Source organism: Canis aureus, chromosome 6, assembly GCF_053574225.1.
Source record: "Canis aureus isolate CA01 chromosome 6, VMU_Caureus_v.1.0, whole genome shotgun sequence".
Lineage (NCBI taxonomy): Eukaryota > Metazoa > Chordata > Mammalia > Carnivora > Canidae > Canis > Canis aureus.
In genome coordinates, this window is record NC_135616.1 from 71,331,643 (window position 1) to 71,349,971 (window position 18,329).

The following is an 18,329-nucleotide window of genomic DNA, read 5'->3' on the forward strand; positions in this document are numbered from 1 at the left end:
CAGCTGCTTTGGAAAACAGTCTGACAGTTCCTCAGAATGTTACACCTAGAGTTCCCATTATGACCCTAAATAGAATTATGTGACCCAGTAATCCCACTCCTAGGTGTATACCCAAGAAATACGTACACTATACAAATAAAATTTATGGCATATGAGTTATATATCAATAAAGCTATTGTTAGACATAATAATAATAGAAGGAAGTTTTAGGAATTGACTAGAGGAGAAAGTGAATTCCAAGAAACGGGGTGTTTCAATTCTCCAAGCAATTCAGCATACCTGGAGCCAGTGTAGTAAGGGGGTAAGAAGAGAGCAGAGTAGAAATTTAGGGGGTGGGGGTCAATAAAGACCCAAACAAGACTCTGAAACAGTGGTAGGTGTGGGATTTGACCTGACCCCACAGCAGAGGAGTGTGGACTCTAAGAAAGGCCCCCTCTCCCACTCTACTGCTCCAACCTCTATGTCCAATTCGATTCAGGCACTGGCTTCTCCATCACCCAGACAGCTCCTAAACAAAGGGGTGATTTTCTTTTTTCTTTTTTTTTTTTTTAAAGATTTTATTTATTTATTCATGAGGGATACAGAGAGAGGCAGAGACATAGGCAGAGGGAAAGAAAGGCAGGCTCCTCACAGGGAGCCTGATGCAGGACTCGATCCCAGGACCCCAGGATCACACCCTGAGCCGAAGGCCGATGCTCAACCACGGAGCCACCCAGGTGCCCCAAGTGGTGACTTTCTTACCTCCTGAGATTTGATAACCTCCTTATCTACAGGGCAGAGTGGGACTGCATTTAATTCTCTGGAGAGAAAAATAAAAATAGAGCCAAATTAAGAGTTGACCTTAACAGCTCTTCAAGAGCAGCCCCAGGGCCCCAGCCATGCTTGACCCTTTGGAGTCACCTTCCCCACACGCACACCTCAACAGTCCAGACTCTGTCTTCCCTCCTTCTGCTCCCTCCCCCAAGAAGAGCTGTCACCTCCCCCCCCGGCTGCTGAAATACTCCCACTCATTCCCCAGGACGCAGGTCCAACAGTAAGTCCCCCAGACAGAGTCCATGTCCTCCGGCCGCCTTCTGCTAATTGCACTGTACCAGAACCCGTCTCCTCCACTAGACTGGAGTGTTCTGGAGGGCAGAGGCTGGGTCCTGTTCCACCCTGGACCTCTGGCTCTTCCTCTCTGTGCACCAGAGCTCAGTGTTAGCCAGGTGCCTGGAACACACACAGGCGCTGACAAACCCACGAATGAATGAGAACGTGCCGTCATAACCCCCCTTCCAAGCTTGGTGGGAAACGGCTTCTTGCTGTGCTACATCAGCTCCCCAGAGCCCGCTTCCACGACTCTCCTGGGCTCCTCCTTCCGAACGGCATGACCCAGGCGCAGCCCCGGCAGCACACAGCACCCATCGCGGGTGAGGTCCCTCTCCCGACATGATGCCACCTGTGCCTCAGGGCAAGGCAAAGTCAGAGCGACCACCACAAGGCCCCCTGTGACTGCAGGCCCTTCCCAACACAAACTTGGCACCCACGTGGGGTCTACATTTTAAGCAAAGGTGTGACCCTCAGGAGCAACAAGCAACCAGCATTCCTGGCTCAGCACACTGCACACCTGGAGCCCACAGAACGCTGCACGTTCAGGACACTCTGATCGTTTGTATTTATTATTTTTTTAAAGTTACTTTTTTTAAAAAGATTTTATTTATTCATGAGACACAGAGAGAGGCAGAGACACAAGCAGAGGGAGAAGCAGGGAGCCCGACGTGGGCCTCGATCCCAGGTCTCCAGGATCACGCCCTGGGCCAAATGCAGCGCTAACCTGCTGGGCCACCCGGGCTGCCCCTCCGATCGTTTTTTAAAAAGGAGGTGAAAGGCAACTGTGGGCAAGCAGTGGCGAGACATAAAAACTGAAGGTGATTTCTGGGGCTCCGGGAGAAGGGCTCTGGGGGAGCCCCTGCGCGCCTCTGTGGTTCCGTGGCCAGCCACAGCAATTCCAACAGCTGCCCGGACACCCAGGTCCCGGGGACGCCCCCCCCCCCCCCCGCCCCTCACCTCAAGGACAGGATGCAGTGCTGGCAGAAGCGGTGCCCACACCCCGTCTGGTGGGGGTTGTGAAGCACCGAGTGGCACAAGGCACATTTGTAGCGCTCTTCCAGTGGCTCCACGAACCGGTACTCCGTGTGGGGCTCAAAGTCCAAGGAGATGGAGTTGCTGGAGTTCTGGCGGATGAAACCACAGGGGACACCTCCTTGGTCCTCGGAATAAGCCATTCTGGGGAGGGGGGTAGGAAAGGAAAATTCAGTGTGCAGATACCCAAACCACCACAGCCATCAGGGGCTCCACAGGGGACACCTCCTTGGTCCTCGGAATAAGCCATTCTGGGGAGGGGGAGGAAAGGAAAATTCAGTGTGCAGATACCCAAACCACCACAGCCATCAGGGGCTCTAAGGATCTGCATCCCGATTAGGGAGCATCACCCACCTGGTCATTCTGCTAGGACGTTGTAACGACCTCCGGCCACTGGAGGGCGCCCGCCCAGGGGAGTTAGTTTTGGGTGCTCGGCCAGAGGCCAGAGAAGGCTTCTAGCAAGAATTTATGAGGCTTCGGACCTTTGTCCATCAGCCTTTTACAGGATGCTAGGTAATCCTGGGAGTTTGGCCACATGCTTGGAGCAAACACAGCCACGTGTCAAGTGCATTCTAAGCAGACCCTGGTGAGGAAGTTTCCTTCCACTCAGTTGCAAGAACCGAAACAAACACTTGTTAACGTTTTCCAGAAGCAAGCACCTTGCATATCATTTCTTGCAATATAGGTACATACTTCACCGCCACCGAGCCGCATCGTTTCTCACCCAACCTAAATAAGTGCATTAAACTGTGTTCCCCTCCGATCCATTCTCCTTATTCTAGCCGGGGTAACATTTTTCAAAACACAAGTGTGATTGAAGGTTACCTCCTCGCATCATGCAGTGGCTTCCCAGGCTCTTAGGGGAGAGTCCACAGTGCTAAGAGCTCCAAGGCTGCATCCTCTCCACCCAGCAGCATCCTGGACCTCTCCTCCCCTTGCTTTCTGCACTCGAGCAATACAGGCTTTTTATGCGTCTAATACATCAAGCTGTCTCCTGCCACAGGGCCTTTGCATAAGCTATTGCCTCTACCGAGAATGCTTCCCCTCTCCCAGGCTTTTTCACTTCACATTCGTGCTTCAAATTTCAAGTGTCATATCCTCAGGTAAGTCTTTATTCTCCACTCCACTTCCTCTTCCCCCGCTGAACAGCAGAACACCCACTCATGTCTATGAAGCACGTATGGCGTCCGGGGAGTGGCTGAGGGATAATGGGCCACCCAAGGAAGTGGGGGGTAGGGGAGTGACGTTTCACTCTATCATCCTTTCGAATTTTTGAACATGAATATATTACCTAACTCAAAAATAAACAAGTGTACAAAACCAAACACTAAACATCCACTGTTGTATCTATCATAGAACCAGGTTCTGAAATTCAGAGCAACATTTAATTTTAAATTAGACATGCATTTGTGTGAGTAGCTGATTTATATCAGTGCTCTTCAAAAACACACAGATCACATCCGGTCTTACTCATCGGTACAGCTCCAGCCCTGAGCACTGAGCCAGATGTGGAGAACAAATCAACTACTTGTTGAATTAATATTGTTGAATGGACTCTGACAAACCTTCAACAGGACGGCCCTAACTAGTGTTGCCTTCTAACACAGTGATCCTTCAACTTTATAAGGAAGGACTTCCCCCGGGGCACCTGGGTGGCTCAGTGGTTGAGCGTCTGCCTTCAGCTCAGGTTGGGATCCTGGGGTCCTTGGATCGAGTCCTGCATCAGGCTCCCTGTGGGGCACCTGCTTTTCTCTCTGCCGATGTCTCTGCTTCTCTCTATGTGTCTCTCATAAATAAATAAAATCTTTTAAAAAAAAAAAAAGGAAGGTGTTTCTCCATCTTTGAAGTCTGATGACAAGTCTAGACTTTCTTGCACAGACACCTGATCGCTGGACCCTTATGGATCTGCTGAACCCAGCCCTGCCTCCCCAGGAGGGATGCTCTGACTTTTGGCACAGTGCCAGCAGTGGTGCTTTGAGGGTGTCTGGCAAGGCTGGGAGGCAATCAAGGGTGGCACCTGGGGGTGACATCTTTCCACGTGGCGAGGGAACAGGAAGGCTTGGCCTTCAGGCTTGCTTGCTCTGGCTTGCTCTTGGGATCCCTCAAGACTGTCCTGCAGCTGATGAGGTCAACTGGGCCAGAGAGCAGCTGCGTGGCCTGACAGTGAAGGCCAGAGATGGGCGCCATCCGGCAGCCAGCCCTGCTCAAGTCAGCTGCTGGCCTCACCCAGAGCTGGAGCCAGCTCAGTCTGGGGTGTGCCCTGTGAGAATGGAGCAGAGAAAGCAACTGGCCTTTCTCAGTAGATAAGGCTGTTCTCTCAACAGAGAGAACTCTGGAGGAGCCCTGCAGGACAGGGCTTTTTGTTTTTGTTTTAATCCTGGGGTTTGAGACCAAAGCCCCACCTCTTCCTTTCTGCATATGCTTCCTGCAGAGCTTCAAGGGTGGTAGGTGAACTGTAGGAGATGTGACTGTTCCCCTTTTTACTAGGTTTACTCTTGAGATTTAACAAGTCTTAATTATGATGATGAAACTATTAAACTCCCAGAAGACAACATGGGAGAAAATCTAGATGATCTGGGGTATGGCAATAACTTATTAGAGATAACAACCAAAGGCACAAACCATAAAATAAAGAATTCATAAACTGGACTTCATTAAAATTAAAAATTTCAGCTATGCAAAAGACATGGTCAAGAGAAGGAGAAAATAAGCCACAGAGTGGGGGAAAATATTTTCAAAAGGCACATCTGATAAAGGACTGTTATTCAAAATACACCTCACCAGAGAAGACAGGCAGAGGGCACACAAGCATATGAAAAGGTCCTCCACATCATATGTTGTCAGCAAAATACAAATAAGAACGAGATACCACTATTCACCTACTAGAATGGCCCAGATCCCCAACCCTGACGATCCCAGATATTGGTAAGGATGTGAAGGGGCAGGAGTCCTCACTCACCGTGGGGGTGGGGGAAGGGGAGTGGGAATACAACACGTGGGAAGCCAGCCTGGCAGTTTCTTATTAGACATTTCTTACCATCTGGCAATCCTTCCTCGGTATTTACCCACGGGAGACCTATGTCCACATAAAACCCCGCACACAGATGTTTATAGGAGCTTTATTCATAACTGCCCAAACTTAGAAGCCACTGAGATGTCCAACAGTGGGTGAATGGATAAACTGTGGGTACATCCAGACAGTAGGGTATCCTTCAGCACTAATAAGAAATGAGCTATGGAGCCACGAAAAGGCGTGGAGGGATCTGAAATGCATATTAGTTGTGAAAGAAGCCAATCTGAAGAGCCTGCATACTGTACGGTTCCAACTAGAAGATATTCTGGAAAAGACAAAATTATGGAGGCAGTCAAAAGATTAGTGGTTGCCAGGAGTCAGGATGGAGGTGGGGAGAGATGAATAGGCGGCGCACAGAGGACTTTTAGGGCAGTGAAAATACTTGGTATGATACTCTAATGGTAGGTACATGTCATTACACATTTGTCCTAAAACAACACTTTCTCTGTCTAAAGACAGATCCTCCAAAACAAACTCAATTATTATCAACCACCTCTCCAGGAGTCTCATCACCAGAAAATAGTGACTAATCACAGAAGAAACTAGAAGGTGATACCCAGACAAACTTGGTTACAAACTATCACATCTCCCACCTAATCTACTAAGGGCCCATTTATCTCTCCTAAAAATAATTCACTCTCCCCTAAGAGGCCTACTTCCCTCTCCCCTTCTCCCCTTTGCCTCTTAGCATGGTGTTCAAGCCTGAATCCCAAGCCACCTCAGAGAGCTACTCATTTTTCCCTGGGTATCTCCCATGCATACACGAGTTATATATGTTAATAACTTTCTGTTTGTTTTTCCTCTTGCTAATCTGTCATTTATCACAGGGGTCTCGGCGAAGAACTCAGAAGAGTAGAGGGGAAGTTCTTTGTCCTCCCCTACGCAATGTAGGTTCATCAGCTGGGACAAACATACCTCTCTGGGGGTGGGGGATGTTGATCGTGGCAGAGGCCATGCATGTGTGAGGGTCTGTGGGAAATCTCTGTACCTTCTGCTCAATTTTGCTGTGAGTCTAAAACCACTCTAAAAAATAAAAAAAAATTGAGGACACGATTTTTGCTTATGTGGGTTATAGCATCAGTATTTACCAATTTGAGATTAACACTGAGGAGTTTAGGGGCGCCTGGGTGGCGCAGTTGGTTAAACATTCTACTTCGGTTTTGGCTCAGGTCATGATCTCAGGGTTGTGGGATTGCAGCGGGCTTTGTGCTCAGCGTGGAGTCTGCTTGGGATTCTCTCCCTCTGCTCCTTTTGCTCACGCACATGCTCTCTCTCTCTCTTCCTCTCTCTCAAATAAATAAATCCCTTAAAAATCTAAGGGCTTTAATAAATATATTTATTTATTAATTCATTTTAAGATAATAAGGAGCCAGGGATCCCTGGGTGGCTCAGCGGTTTAGCGCCTGCCTTTGGCCCAGGGTGTGATCCTGGAGTCCCGGGATTGAGTCCCACGTCGGGCTCCCGACATGGAGCCTGCTTCTCCCTCTGCCTGTGTCTCTGCCTCTCTCTCTCTATCATGAATAAATAAATAAATAAATAAATAAATAAATAAATAAATAAATAAATCTTTAAAAAAAATAATGAGCCAACTATATGTTAACATAAATAGCATTTTTATTTAAAAAATAGCCATTTTCCAAAATGAAAAAAATGAGTGAGAAGAGTAGCATTGTTTTTACATTTTTCGCACACCTTCTTGGGCTTAATAGAAGACAGGCAGGTTCTCGAGGCTGATACTCCCACACACAGAATTTGTTACAGTATCACACATCACTTAACTTTCGGGAAGCACCACTGTCTGCTCAGGAAAGGAGAGCAAAAAAGGCAAAGGAGATCTTAGGAGTATTATGAAAATAGTTTGCCCATGCAGGTCCCCTGAAAGGGCTTCAGGGAGGTAAATTTGTACAATTTGCCAACTTCTGTGCCTGAACATACCTGAACTAAGTAAGAGCCTATTAGCTGCCTTCCTGGTAAGAGCTGCTCCAGCCCCCCGGCCCTCCAGCAGCACACTCTGGGAACCCCTGGGGGGGGCTGTCCAGGATGCTTGTGACCCCCATGGCCTCCTTACATCGCTGAATGGCCTGCAGAGGCCTGAGGACCTGATGCCCCCTGACCCCCAACCTTTGTGTCTAGCCCAGCTGTGGGCAGCATGCACAAGTCATCTACTGACCTTGTTCACTCTCTTATCTGTTGTCTTGTCCAGTATTTGTGTTTATGAAATTGAGTTTTTATCTCATTAGATTTTTTTTAAACAAAATAAGCACTTATGTTCTGCAACACAATATGTACTTTAGATGTTTCAGGACAGTGTTCTTGTGTATAAACTGAACTGTGATCTCTCTCTCCCAGGGCAGGATCTGTGTCTTTCCTCTGAAGCTTCTTTGGGCCCATGATAAGCACCCCCAAATGGAATCAACTCAATCTGTTCACGGACATGAGAGAGTCCCAGTAATACGACCATAAAGGCTGCTGTTTCTTGGTCGAACAAACATATTTCTCTAATTAATTGAACATTTCCAGCTAGTACTCTGACATTCCCAGGCAGCTATTTAGTGGAAATAAATGAGTTCCATTTTATTGAAATTTTTCCCCTTTGGGTATAATAGCTTATGTAACAGGAAGAGCAAAAAGAGTTCAGTTCTTGCAAATAAGAAAAGAAAGTCATCAAAATTACTACGAGAGCTTGTATTTCTCCCTACTGCAGTGAACAGTGCCTTATTCCTGCCATTGATGGAACTCACAGTGAGGTCCTCTTGCAGAAAAGTTATGGACTTGAACCTAAAAAGATAAAAAAAATCACATACAATATGCTCTTCAAGCACTCTTACTGAGTTTCTTATCAACATCATTTTTTAGCTTTTAAATTGCTGCCTCTTTTCCTTGAGAATTTTCTAGGAATTCCAAAGGAAAGCTGTGGATGTCAGGATTTAAGTTCTTTCCTGACAAATTCCTTTGGATTCATTTTTGGGGAATACATAATGAACTGTCTAACATTCTGAAGCGACAAGAGTTTAGGTTTTAGTTACAGTAAAAAGGACACCTATCTAGCAGAATTCAGTTTCAGGTTTAAAAAAGAAAGGTAGGAAAAAAGAAAAAGAAAGAAAGAAAGGTAGATTGTCCGTATGTCCATACTACTTCCATAGGATCCCAAATACCTTGTTTAGATTAATGAAGATCTGGAGAACTTGGGAATGTTTTTATAAATGATTTTAAACTTTGGGTGTTTGGGGGAAAGATTTATTTATTTATTTTGAGAAAGAGAGAGACAGAGCAAGCAGGATGGGGGGGGGGGCAGAGGGAGTGAGAATCTCAAGGAGACTCCTTTGTCAAGTGTGGAGCCTGATCCTACAACCCTGATATCATGACCCAAGCCAAAAACCAAGAGTAGGAGGTTCAGCTGACTGAGCCACCTAGGCACCCCAATCACTTTATACTTTGTAAGACATAAGCCCAGGAACTATATGCTTCCAGAGTTTTCAAGATCTGATTCTTGGGAGTTACGAGTTACTGTGGATGAAACTCCTGAGTGAAAATGGCATGGTGGTGGTGGGGCGGGGGCTGGGTGGCTCAGTCGGTTAAGCATCTGCCTTGGGCTCCGATCCTGATCTCAGGGTCCTGGGATGGAGCCCCATGTCAGGCTCCCTGCTGAGCAGGGAGTCTGCTTCTCCTTCTCCCTCTACCCCTCCCTTCCCCTCCCCTCTTCTCGTGTGCTCTTCTCAAGTAAAGAAAGAAAGAAAGGGAAAATGGCACAGGGCCAGAGACCTGAGCTCCATCCATCCCTGCTCTGCAGCTCACCAGCTATGCAACCCTAAACAAGACACCCCCACACTTCCCTCGTTTGTCTATCCCCGCACGGACTCAGCATGCACATGTCCTGGACTGGGTCCCAAGACTGCAGAGATCTATGATACTACATCTGCCACAGAGAGCCTCCAAGTCATGCAGAGGCAATCAGATCCAAGAATGAGGCGTTATAATGCCCTGGTTGCAAGCAGTACAAAAGAACTAAGCCCAGGTGGGGGGTAGCTAATGCTTTCCGAGGTGTCTGTGTTGACTTCCCAGAGAAGAAAACATCTCAGCTGGTCACGAAGAAAGTACCCCTTCTCCTTTCTAGATGAAAGAGATACAAGAATTTCCCCGAGAATATCACGAAAGTTCTGGAATGGTTAGTAATTAACTCTAGCTCAAGTGGAATTATGGGAACATGCCAGTCATTTGCTCGTTTGTTCTCAGATCCACTGTCTGCTCTCCTGCTCTGGTCTACATCACGAGGTGGGGTGAGGGTGGACCCCCACAAACTCTGTTTCCTGGGCTCCGTGGCTTCTGGCTGGGTTCAGCCAACAAGAGAACTGTCAAGTGACTGAAGGGTGGGCCGAAGGGAGAATCCAGAGTATTTGTCTCCCATGGATCTCCTCCATGGCTTTCCTCACCACCAGATGGCCCCTGGCTGTGTGGCCTAGCTCCTGCCAGGCCAGCTGAGGGTAATCCCCAGCTCCTAAGCTCTAGGGGGGGTGGAGGTGGGCCGCCTCCTGCCAGGACTCATCTCTGAGTTGCTTCACCCCGAATCTTCCTTTCAGCTTCCCAGCTTTGCCATCACCTGCGTAAGCCGATTTCTGTTTAAGGAATTCCTGTCAGAAACCACTAGAAAGGTCTCTGTGAGATGTAATGTGGAGAGAGGGGAGGAGCATCGCGTGAAGAGCCCTGAATGAATGCCACAGTTGGAAGTTCTAAATATTGCCCCATGGTTTTGGTAGTTTTAGGGATGCTAAACATTTAGGACAGGTCCACGCAGGGAGTTTAGGGAAGAGGCTAGTACCTGGACCCCATCCAGACCGAAGGAGGATGACAGTGGCCTGAGTCAAGGCAGGGGCAGAGAGAAGCCACGTTTGTGAGGCATTTCTGAGGTAAAATGCAGAGATTTAGAAATGGGTTCAGTGCAAGGGCTGAAGGACGGGACAGTGGAGGATGAATCCGAGGTTCGTCCGGAAGACTGATAATCGATGGCACCAATGGGAGAGGATGAAGGAGAGAAGGAAAGCAGCAAGGATGTGGGTAGGGGACATAACGAGGTTGGGGGTCCCTTAGTCTTAAGCGAGTGGAGGTGGGCCAGACAAGTGGACATCTAACATCTCTTCCAGAATAAATGATGCGGTTTCTAGGAGTGGCCACACTTCCTTTGTGGGATCAATAATTGTTTTTAAATTGCTCAGGGCATTATTATTATTATTATTATTATTTTTACTTTACAAATAATTCAGATGTCATTTTAGTGATGGCATTTGACATAATAGGTTTAGATCTGTGCTAAGGAAATAAGATCTGGAGAGAGAAGACATCCCAGAGAGACAGAGATGGGAAAATTCTCTGACGCCCGTATTGACGTCTGCCCTTCCCACGCACACCCGTGGCTACAGAGCAGCCCTTCCTTGCTTCCTACTTGGGATTTAACAGGTGCTGCTTCCCCCAAAGTAACCCCCCTTCAGCCTTGTGTGACCCTGCACCCCTTACTAGGTCCAGGATCCCTCCTGCTAATGACTTCTAGGGTCCAGGGGCTCTTGGTTAAGGGTACAGAGGGGAGGGTTTGAGAGGCTTGCAGTGTTCCCCGGGGCTCCTTTGTAAGCAAGGATCCTGAGAGTGGCAGAGTCAGGAGAGACAGCTTTGTCTGACAGGTGGGACTTACAGGGCCGGGTGACAAGTCAGGGGCACAAAGGCTGACTATCCTGGGATAGTCCTTGCACTGTGGGCAATGGAGGGGCAGCCCTGCACTGGCCGATGAAAGTTACCAATCATAGGCTGGGCTTCTAGAAGGCAAACTTCCCATTTCTCAGCTCCATTCAGGCCTCTCCAGAAGCATAAGGAGCCAACTCCCTGACTGACACTCACATTCAGCAACAGGGGGGCAGGTGCTAGTAGGTTCTTCCCCAGACCCTCCCGAGAGCCTACAATCGGTTCTGGCCTGAAATCAAAGGGGGGAGGGGGACACGGTTAGTGATGAGGAGAAGTTAAAATGTTAACCCCAAGATGCAGTGACTCAAGAAGACTCTGGAATCTGTGCATGAGCTCAGCCAACCCCTCAGCATGTGCTCACCAGCTGGCCCTTGAATTCTGAGATTCTGCTCTTCTAGGGAGAACAGTTACTACCAGGAAAAAGGAGGAGGAGGAGGAGGAGGAGGAGGAGGAGGAGGAGAAGGAGAAGAAGAAGAAAGAGGAGGAGGAGGAGAAAGAAGAAGAGGAAGAAGAAAGACACTCTAGGAGGTTATCCACATGGCCTGAGGGAGAAGGGACTTGCATTGAAAGTGGTCACCAGAGCCTCTGTCTGCAATGGCCCAGAAAGAGCTTTCCTTGGAAGACGCAACCTCTCATGACAACGGCTAGGCCTCTGCTCCAACCCTTGACCTTCTCTTCCTCTCTAACGTTTCCGGAGCTTAACACAACAACAATACGTCAATATGTGACTTCTGAGCGAAACTGGTTTTATTTTCAATAACCTTTAACCATGTAGGTTAGACAAAGAGGAAGGGCCTTGGAAAAACGCAGAAGTAACGAGGCCATTTTCTATCAGGCGTAACGTGGGAGGGAGACCATGCAAAGGCCAGGTGACACCACGACAGCCAAGACAGTAGGTGACGACAGCCTCCCGACCTGCTGCCTGTCCACGGGATGGCTGACTTTGGCGTTGCACAGGCAAAGGTCTGGGGGTATTTTTTTCGTTCTTTCTTTTCCTTATCCTTTCTCGGGAGAGGGTTTTCTTGGATGCAGGACAAATGATGGGCGTAAGATTTTAATTCCTTTGAAGAGAAGTGTGATTTCTCTCCAAGCTGTCAGGAAACCCCTGGTTCCTCATTTTACTGGGAGGGCAGCAAAGCATGGCTGGTGAAGAACAGGGGGTTCCAGGGCGGAAGGGCATCCCTGCGCCCCCCCTGGGGTGCCTGACCCACATGTACCCTGTGCCAGCTGCTTCCTCAACATCAATCGTGCTCACGGGGAAGCCTCAGAACCCAGCCTGGATCCACCTGGCTCCAAGTGATGCTGGAGCAGACCTTTCAGATTTGCTCTCTGCATTTAACCCCCCCATCCCCTCCAAAAAATTAGAAGGCTACTGATCTTCCCACATGAAAGCTTCCCCTGGAGGAAGCTTTGACTCCAGTCTCTCCCCACCAGCCTCAGTGCCAATCCTTTTCCAGCCCTCCCTGCTGTCCTGGGCCAGCTCCTCGGCCAGCTCCTCAGGGAGGGGCTGTCCTCATCAGTATCCAGGTTCTCAGAGCCAGCCCCAGAGCACTGTCGGTGTTTCCTTAAATAGGGGAACTCTAGGATTACTGAGAGACCTCACTGGAAGGAGGGCCGTGAAGACACACTAGGGTAAATCTGAAGGAGGCGGGCAGATGCCAAGGGGATGATACGGAAAGATGTGAATGGCACCTAAGGGTTGGAATTGGCTATAGGTCAGGATTACACTCAGTGAGGCTATGTCTAGGCTCAGAGCCAGCTAATTTATCTACATGGTCTTGATTTTTTTTTTTGAAAGATTTTATTTATTCATGAGAGACACAGAGAGAGAGGCAGAGACACAGGCAGAGGGAGAAGCAGGCTCCCTGGGGGAGCCCAATGTGGGACTCGATCCCAGGACCCCAGGATCACACCCGGAACCAAAGGCAGATGCTCAACCACTGAGCCACCCAGGCGTCACTACATGGTCTCATTTCAATCCCGACAGCAACCTTATGATCCCCAACTTGTTGAACGAGGAAACGTGGAGAGGTCCCATGGCCAGAAAGCAGTGGGGCCCACAGGCGATAAGGAGGTGCTGGGGTCCCTCTCTGCTTCTCCAAAGCCTGCTCAGAGGCAGTGTGGTACGGTGGCCACCCCCATGGACTCTGGAATCCACCTGCCTGGGCACAAATCCTGATTATATCCCTGAAGAGCTGTATGATGCCCAGCAAGTTACTCGGTCTTTACGCTTCTCAGTTTTTTTCAGCTAAAAAATATTGATAATGATAATCGTAGCTATCTCACAGAATCTCTGAAGATTAACTAAGCTAATGCTATATGTCACGAGTCAGCCGGCCCTGCCACTTGCTTTTGTAAATAAAGTTCTACCAGAACACAGCCACGTTCATTTGTTTACATATCATCTATGGTTGGGGTTGTCTTTTTGTGTTTGTTGTTGTTGTTGTTGTTGTTGTTATTTGTTTTTTGCCACCACAGCCAAGTTGAGCAGTTGTGCCACAGACCATACGGCCCAAAGCCTAAAATACTTCTTACTTGGTTCTTTACAGAACAAGTTTGCTCACCCTCCCTATGCATGAAGAGCTTCTAATGGGGGTACACAGGAAGTGCTATGAGGGCAATTATTATTATTAAGCATTTGCCCCAGAGCCCCTCCATCAATATCCTCCCACCCCGAGGATAACCTGACTGACGGCGGGGGCGGGGGCACTGTATCAGGCTCTGGGAGCCAGGAAAGAACAAGAGAGAGAGGGTTCAAGCCTACTCCCGTGGGGCTTGTACAGTCTCACGGAGGAGACAAGGGAGTGACAACAAAGGAGGCCGTTACAAACCGTGACAAATCCTCTAAAGGAAACGAACAGGGTGTGAAGATAGAGAAACAGAAGCAGCCTCTGTAGACAGGAAGGCCTCCTGGAGGGGGTGATACTTGAACAGCGAGGGGAGGATGAGCAGGAGCAAGGGTGAGGAGTAGCAGGACCGACGCTGCAGGCAGAGGGCAGCAAGGGTAGCGGCCAGTTCTGGGAAAGGCCTTGGCGTGTTTGAGAAACAGAGAGGAGGCCCGTGTTGCCTAATGTCAGGGACAAGAGGAAGGACTGGGGGAGGCAGGGAAGAAGCCAGATCACATGGGCCTGGTCGCCCACAGGAAAGTCTGGGTTTGTTCTGAGATCAAAGGAACGGGAAGCAGCACGGGTATTCAGGGAGCTAATGGCAGTGTCTGCCTTGGGGCTGAAGAGACCACACCGGATGCGGCACAGAGAGCGGATGGTGAGGGCCGGGGTGCGGGGCGCGCAGGGGAGAGCAGTCAGGACACAGTGCAGCCGTCGGGGAAGACGGCATGGACCTGGCCTATGGTGGTGGCAGGGAAATGGAGCATCAACTGACTGCATATGACGCTTGGAGGCAGGGAGGACCGGAGGCTGATGCCCTGATGTCAGGATCGGGCCTCAACACCTACATGGAGGTGCTGCTGTCCACTGAGATGGGGAAGAATGAGGGCAACGAGAGGGGGAGGTTGGGAGTCATTTGGGACCATAGGGAGAGAGCCCAGGCCCTTTTCCTGAAGACACCCCTTCACGTAGGAGACCATGACCTTGGTCCCCCCTTCACCTCAGTGCAACCTCCCTAAATATTCCCCTTTAGCTTCTTGTGTCCTTTTTTTTTTTTTCCCAAGATGTTATTTATTTATTCATGAAAGACACACAGAGAGAGAGGCAGAGACACAGGCAGAGGGAGGAGCAGGCTCCCTGTGGGGACCCGGATATGGGATTCCATCCCAGGACCCCGGGATCACACCCCGTGATCCCCGAGCCGAAGGCAGATGTCCAACCGAAGGCAGACGTCCAATCGCAGAGCCACCCAGGTGCCCCTTCCTCTGTCTTTTTCACGCTTGTATGTGTTTCCTCGCTCACTCGTTTGCTGGGACCGCACTTTGCTCTTTCTGCACCCCTATATTCCTACCCCCCATCCCCTGGCCGGCCCAAAGTGATGGCGATGAGTGGCAGTTCTGATCACTGAGTGGAGCCCTGCGAGCCCGCCCGCTGTCCCCTCCCCTACAGTCAGCACCCCCATTAAGGCTCGAGTCACACGACAGCCCTGTGGGTGGGCCCGGCCGGCGACTCATCTTCACTCCTTATGCAGAAGTTGCACCTATTTCCGTGAATTCCCCAGATACCAGCCAGCCCCTCCCCAACACTGGGCGCTGCTCCCCCTCGTCGGAGACCCTTAACTAAGCTAACTGCTCTTCCTCCCCCCACAGCTGCCTTTCTCCTTTCTCGTTCTCCTCCTCACCTCACCCGATGCCTTATTCCGAATTCAGGGTTACACCGGACTCACCCCCACCAAAAGTTCATTCACTCGGGACGTCTGGTGGCCCAGTAGTTGGGCGTCTGCCTTCGGCTCAGGGCGTGATCCCGCGGTCCCAGGATGGGGTCCCATATCAGGCTCCTTGCATGGGGCCTGCTTCTCCCTCTGACTACGTCTCTGCCTCTCTCTCTGTGTTTCTCATGAATACATAAATAAAATCTTTAAAAAAAAAGTTCATTCACTCAATCACTTTTTGTAAATCCATCCTTTGCTGAGGGCCTGCTGTACACAGACACTGATGGGGAAAAGAGTGATGCAGCACTGAGGGGCTGGGGGTCTTCACGCCACCCCCTGCACCCCCCCATCACACTTCCTCCGACCAGCACCCCCACGGGCCCCCTCCCCTCTCCCCCTCCCCCACCTTCCTTTCCTGGGTCCAGGTCAGTGCCTGCAGGCCTGCGTCCCCCTTAGGATCCCACAGGCACCTCCCTGCAGCCTTGCCTCCTCCCCCAGTTCTCTGTACCCTGCCCTTGAATAAGCTGGGGAGCCCGAATCATCTGGGTGTTGGGGGGGAGGGGGGTGCCCTAGGGAGTTTGGAAAAGCGTATTATATTAGTTCAACGACCTAAACTGTAATCACACAAGCAGACTTGCCAATTAGCCTGCCCAAAATCACGGCCCTCCTGCCCTTTATGTGGCATTTAGTACTTCCTCCTTGAAACCCCCTGAGCCCTTGGCCGTGGGGACACTGTGCTGTGTGGTCTTCTCCCCGCCCTGACCACGCTTCTGCAGGGCTCCCTGCGGGACTCCCCTGAGTCTGGGTCAGCCTCTGTCCCTCATTCCTGCCAAACTCCCACCCCTCCTCCTGGGAAAGGCCGCCGCATCCCAACCAGACTTCTTTCCAAATGTGGGTGGGAGTCCCTACTTCATGGCATCCTGGGGCGTCATTGCAGCCTTACGGTCTTCTCGCCCTCTCCCTTCCCAACCATCCTGTCTTCTCCCATACACAGGGAGACAAGGAGCCCAGGGGCCCAGCTGGTGGAGCCACGTGGCAGCTTGGATGCACAGCCAACAGACAAGGGGTTGAGACCAGGCTCGCAATTCAAAAGCCTTGGCCCGGGCCCACCCTCCCTGGCCTATGGGTGCTCCAGGGAAAGGGGAGAGGCCTGAGACCTCCTAGACAGGATACAGAACAGACGTGGCAGGTGGATTCAGAAGTCTCGGCCTGACCTTTTGGTGGCTTTTAGCTACCAAAGGCCAACATCACTCTAGCTGTGCCCCGTCTCTCCCACAGGCTCATGCACAGCTGCCTCTGTGCTAGGGTCACAGCTCCAAAGCTGACCACAGACGTGGACACACTACTGCCCACTGCCTCAGAGCCGGGAGAGGCTGTGGCTGGGCCACGGGTCAATGTTGTGCGAGAGGCAGACAGAGCAATCCACTCCTGACCAGCGGCGAGGCCAGCTCTGGCCCCGGGCCCAGGGAGGAAGCGGATGGGACCCGAGGTGACCCTCTCATGCCAGCTCTGTATTGTGGCAGTATACAGCCTAGAAGCTTCCTGAGGTCTGCTACTCCAGGTGTACCGCAGACGCCCAGGCCACACCTGGGTGGGCATCCTAGAGTCCCCCTCACCCAATGCTGTAGCCCCTCACACAACCCTGGACGTCGGGTTCTTGGGATCAGGACGGCAGAAGAGGGAGAGAAGGAAGGGAGCATGGGGGGGGGGCGGTCCCAAGAGAAAGAGAAAGAATTTGAAAAAATGGCTCCCCCCCCCCCAACAACTGAGCCAGTCAACTGTGAGAGGGCTTAGGGGATCGGCTAGCCAAGGGTGTCGCAGCTTTTTAAAAAACTGAAACTCATCAAACCAAATCTCACGCAGAAACATCAGTAAATAAAAATGTGTACGGGGGCACTATTTTGGTTGCAGCAAGGCCTGTTGGGTTTCCTCCGATCTATAGCCCTCCGACAACTTTTTTGGGTAATCTTAGGGGTTCCACGATTTGATGTTTTTCAAGATAATCATCATAACACTACCACTTACACACACCAGTACTTAGCTGTTTCTATTTTTACATACAACATCGTACCCAGTCCTCACACGAACCCTGTGGCAATATTAGCATCGTCACCTCTCGGATGAAGTACCCGGGGCCTGAGCTGTCAAGCAACTTGCCCCAAATCGCGCACAGCTAGCACGTGGTGGAGCAGGAATGTCACTCCAGGCTTCCTGACTCCAAATCCAGTGCTCTTCACCCTGTGTCATGGCCAGAGGAAAATGTACCAACACCCCACCCGACCCCAAGACGGAGGTCTGGGTGAGAGGCAGCACAGCTGGGAGACCAGCTCTGGAGTCAGGCGCCGCCGGTTCAGTCCCTTACCTGTGTCATCTCATCTTCATCCAGAACATTGGACAATAATAGTACCTGCCTCTAAGGCTTGGAGTGAAGATCAAATGTGTAATTCACACAGTGCCTGACACATCAATAAGCACTTAATATCCACGCATGTCCACCCTTCACTCCTTAGTCAGCATTTATTCAGCGCCTGCTGTATGCAGAACACTTGCCTCATTCTACTGTGTGTATGTGTGTGGGGGGGGGGATCCCAAGTTGCCAGACAGTTCCCGTTCCCAGACAGTTCAGTCCGGGTGGGGACCATGCCTATCTACAAAATACAAACGTATGCCCTCGAGTGTGCCCTGGAGCATGATAAAGGTGCTGGCTGGGACACCTTACCCCAGAGAAGCAGACCTCTGTTTGGGGAGCCTACTTGTTGCAATATTGTAGCCCACCCTATGGAGGTATTTCAGAATTGGGATCTCTTGGTATAGGTAGAAGTCGGCTTGGGTTTTTTTTTTTAATTTTATTTATTTATTCATGAGAGTAATAATGTGTGTGAGAGAGAGGCAGAGACTAGAAGGAAAAGCAGGCTCCATGCAGGGAGCCTGGCGTGGGACTCAATCCGGGGTCTCAAGAATCAGGCCCTGGGCTGAAGGCAGCGCTAAACTGCTGTGCCACCTGGGCTGCCCCTAGAAGTCTGCTTGTTAAGCAAGTTTCTGGGCAGGATTCTATAGCAGGTTACCATGTGAGAAGCACAGAGCTAGACCA

General features: G+C 50.3%; 1 protein-coding gene across 2 annotated transcripts in view; it reads right to left on the minus strand.

Moving 5' to 3' along the window:
- The window catches only part of TRAF5 (TNF receptor associated factor 5), a 47,349-nt gene that overhangs the window by 17,950 nt on the left and 11,070 nt on the right, over window positions 1–18,329 (minus strand). For both annotated transcript variants that reach the window (XM_077902197.1, XM_077902198.1), the window contains exons 2-3: window positions 2,047–2,265; window positions 742–799 (exon numbers count right to left, since the gene is read on the minus strand). In XM_077902197.1, coding sequence (XP_077758323.1) covers window positions 742–799; window positions 2,047–2,264 — 276 coding nt within the window. In that variant the 5' untranslated portion in view covers window position 2,265. The remainder of the gene's footprint in view (window positions 1–741; window positions 800–2,046; window positions 2,266–18,329) is intronic.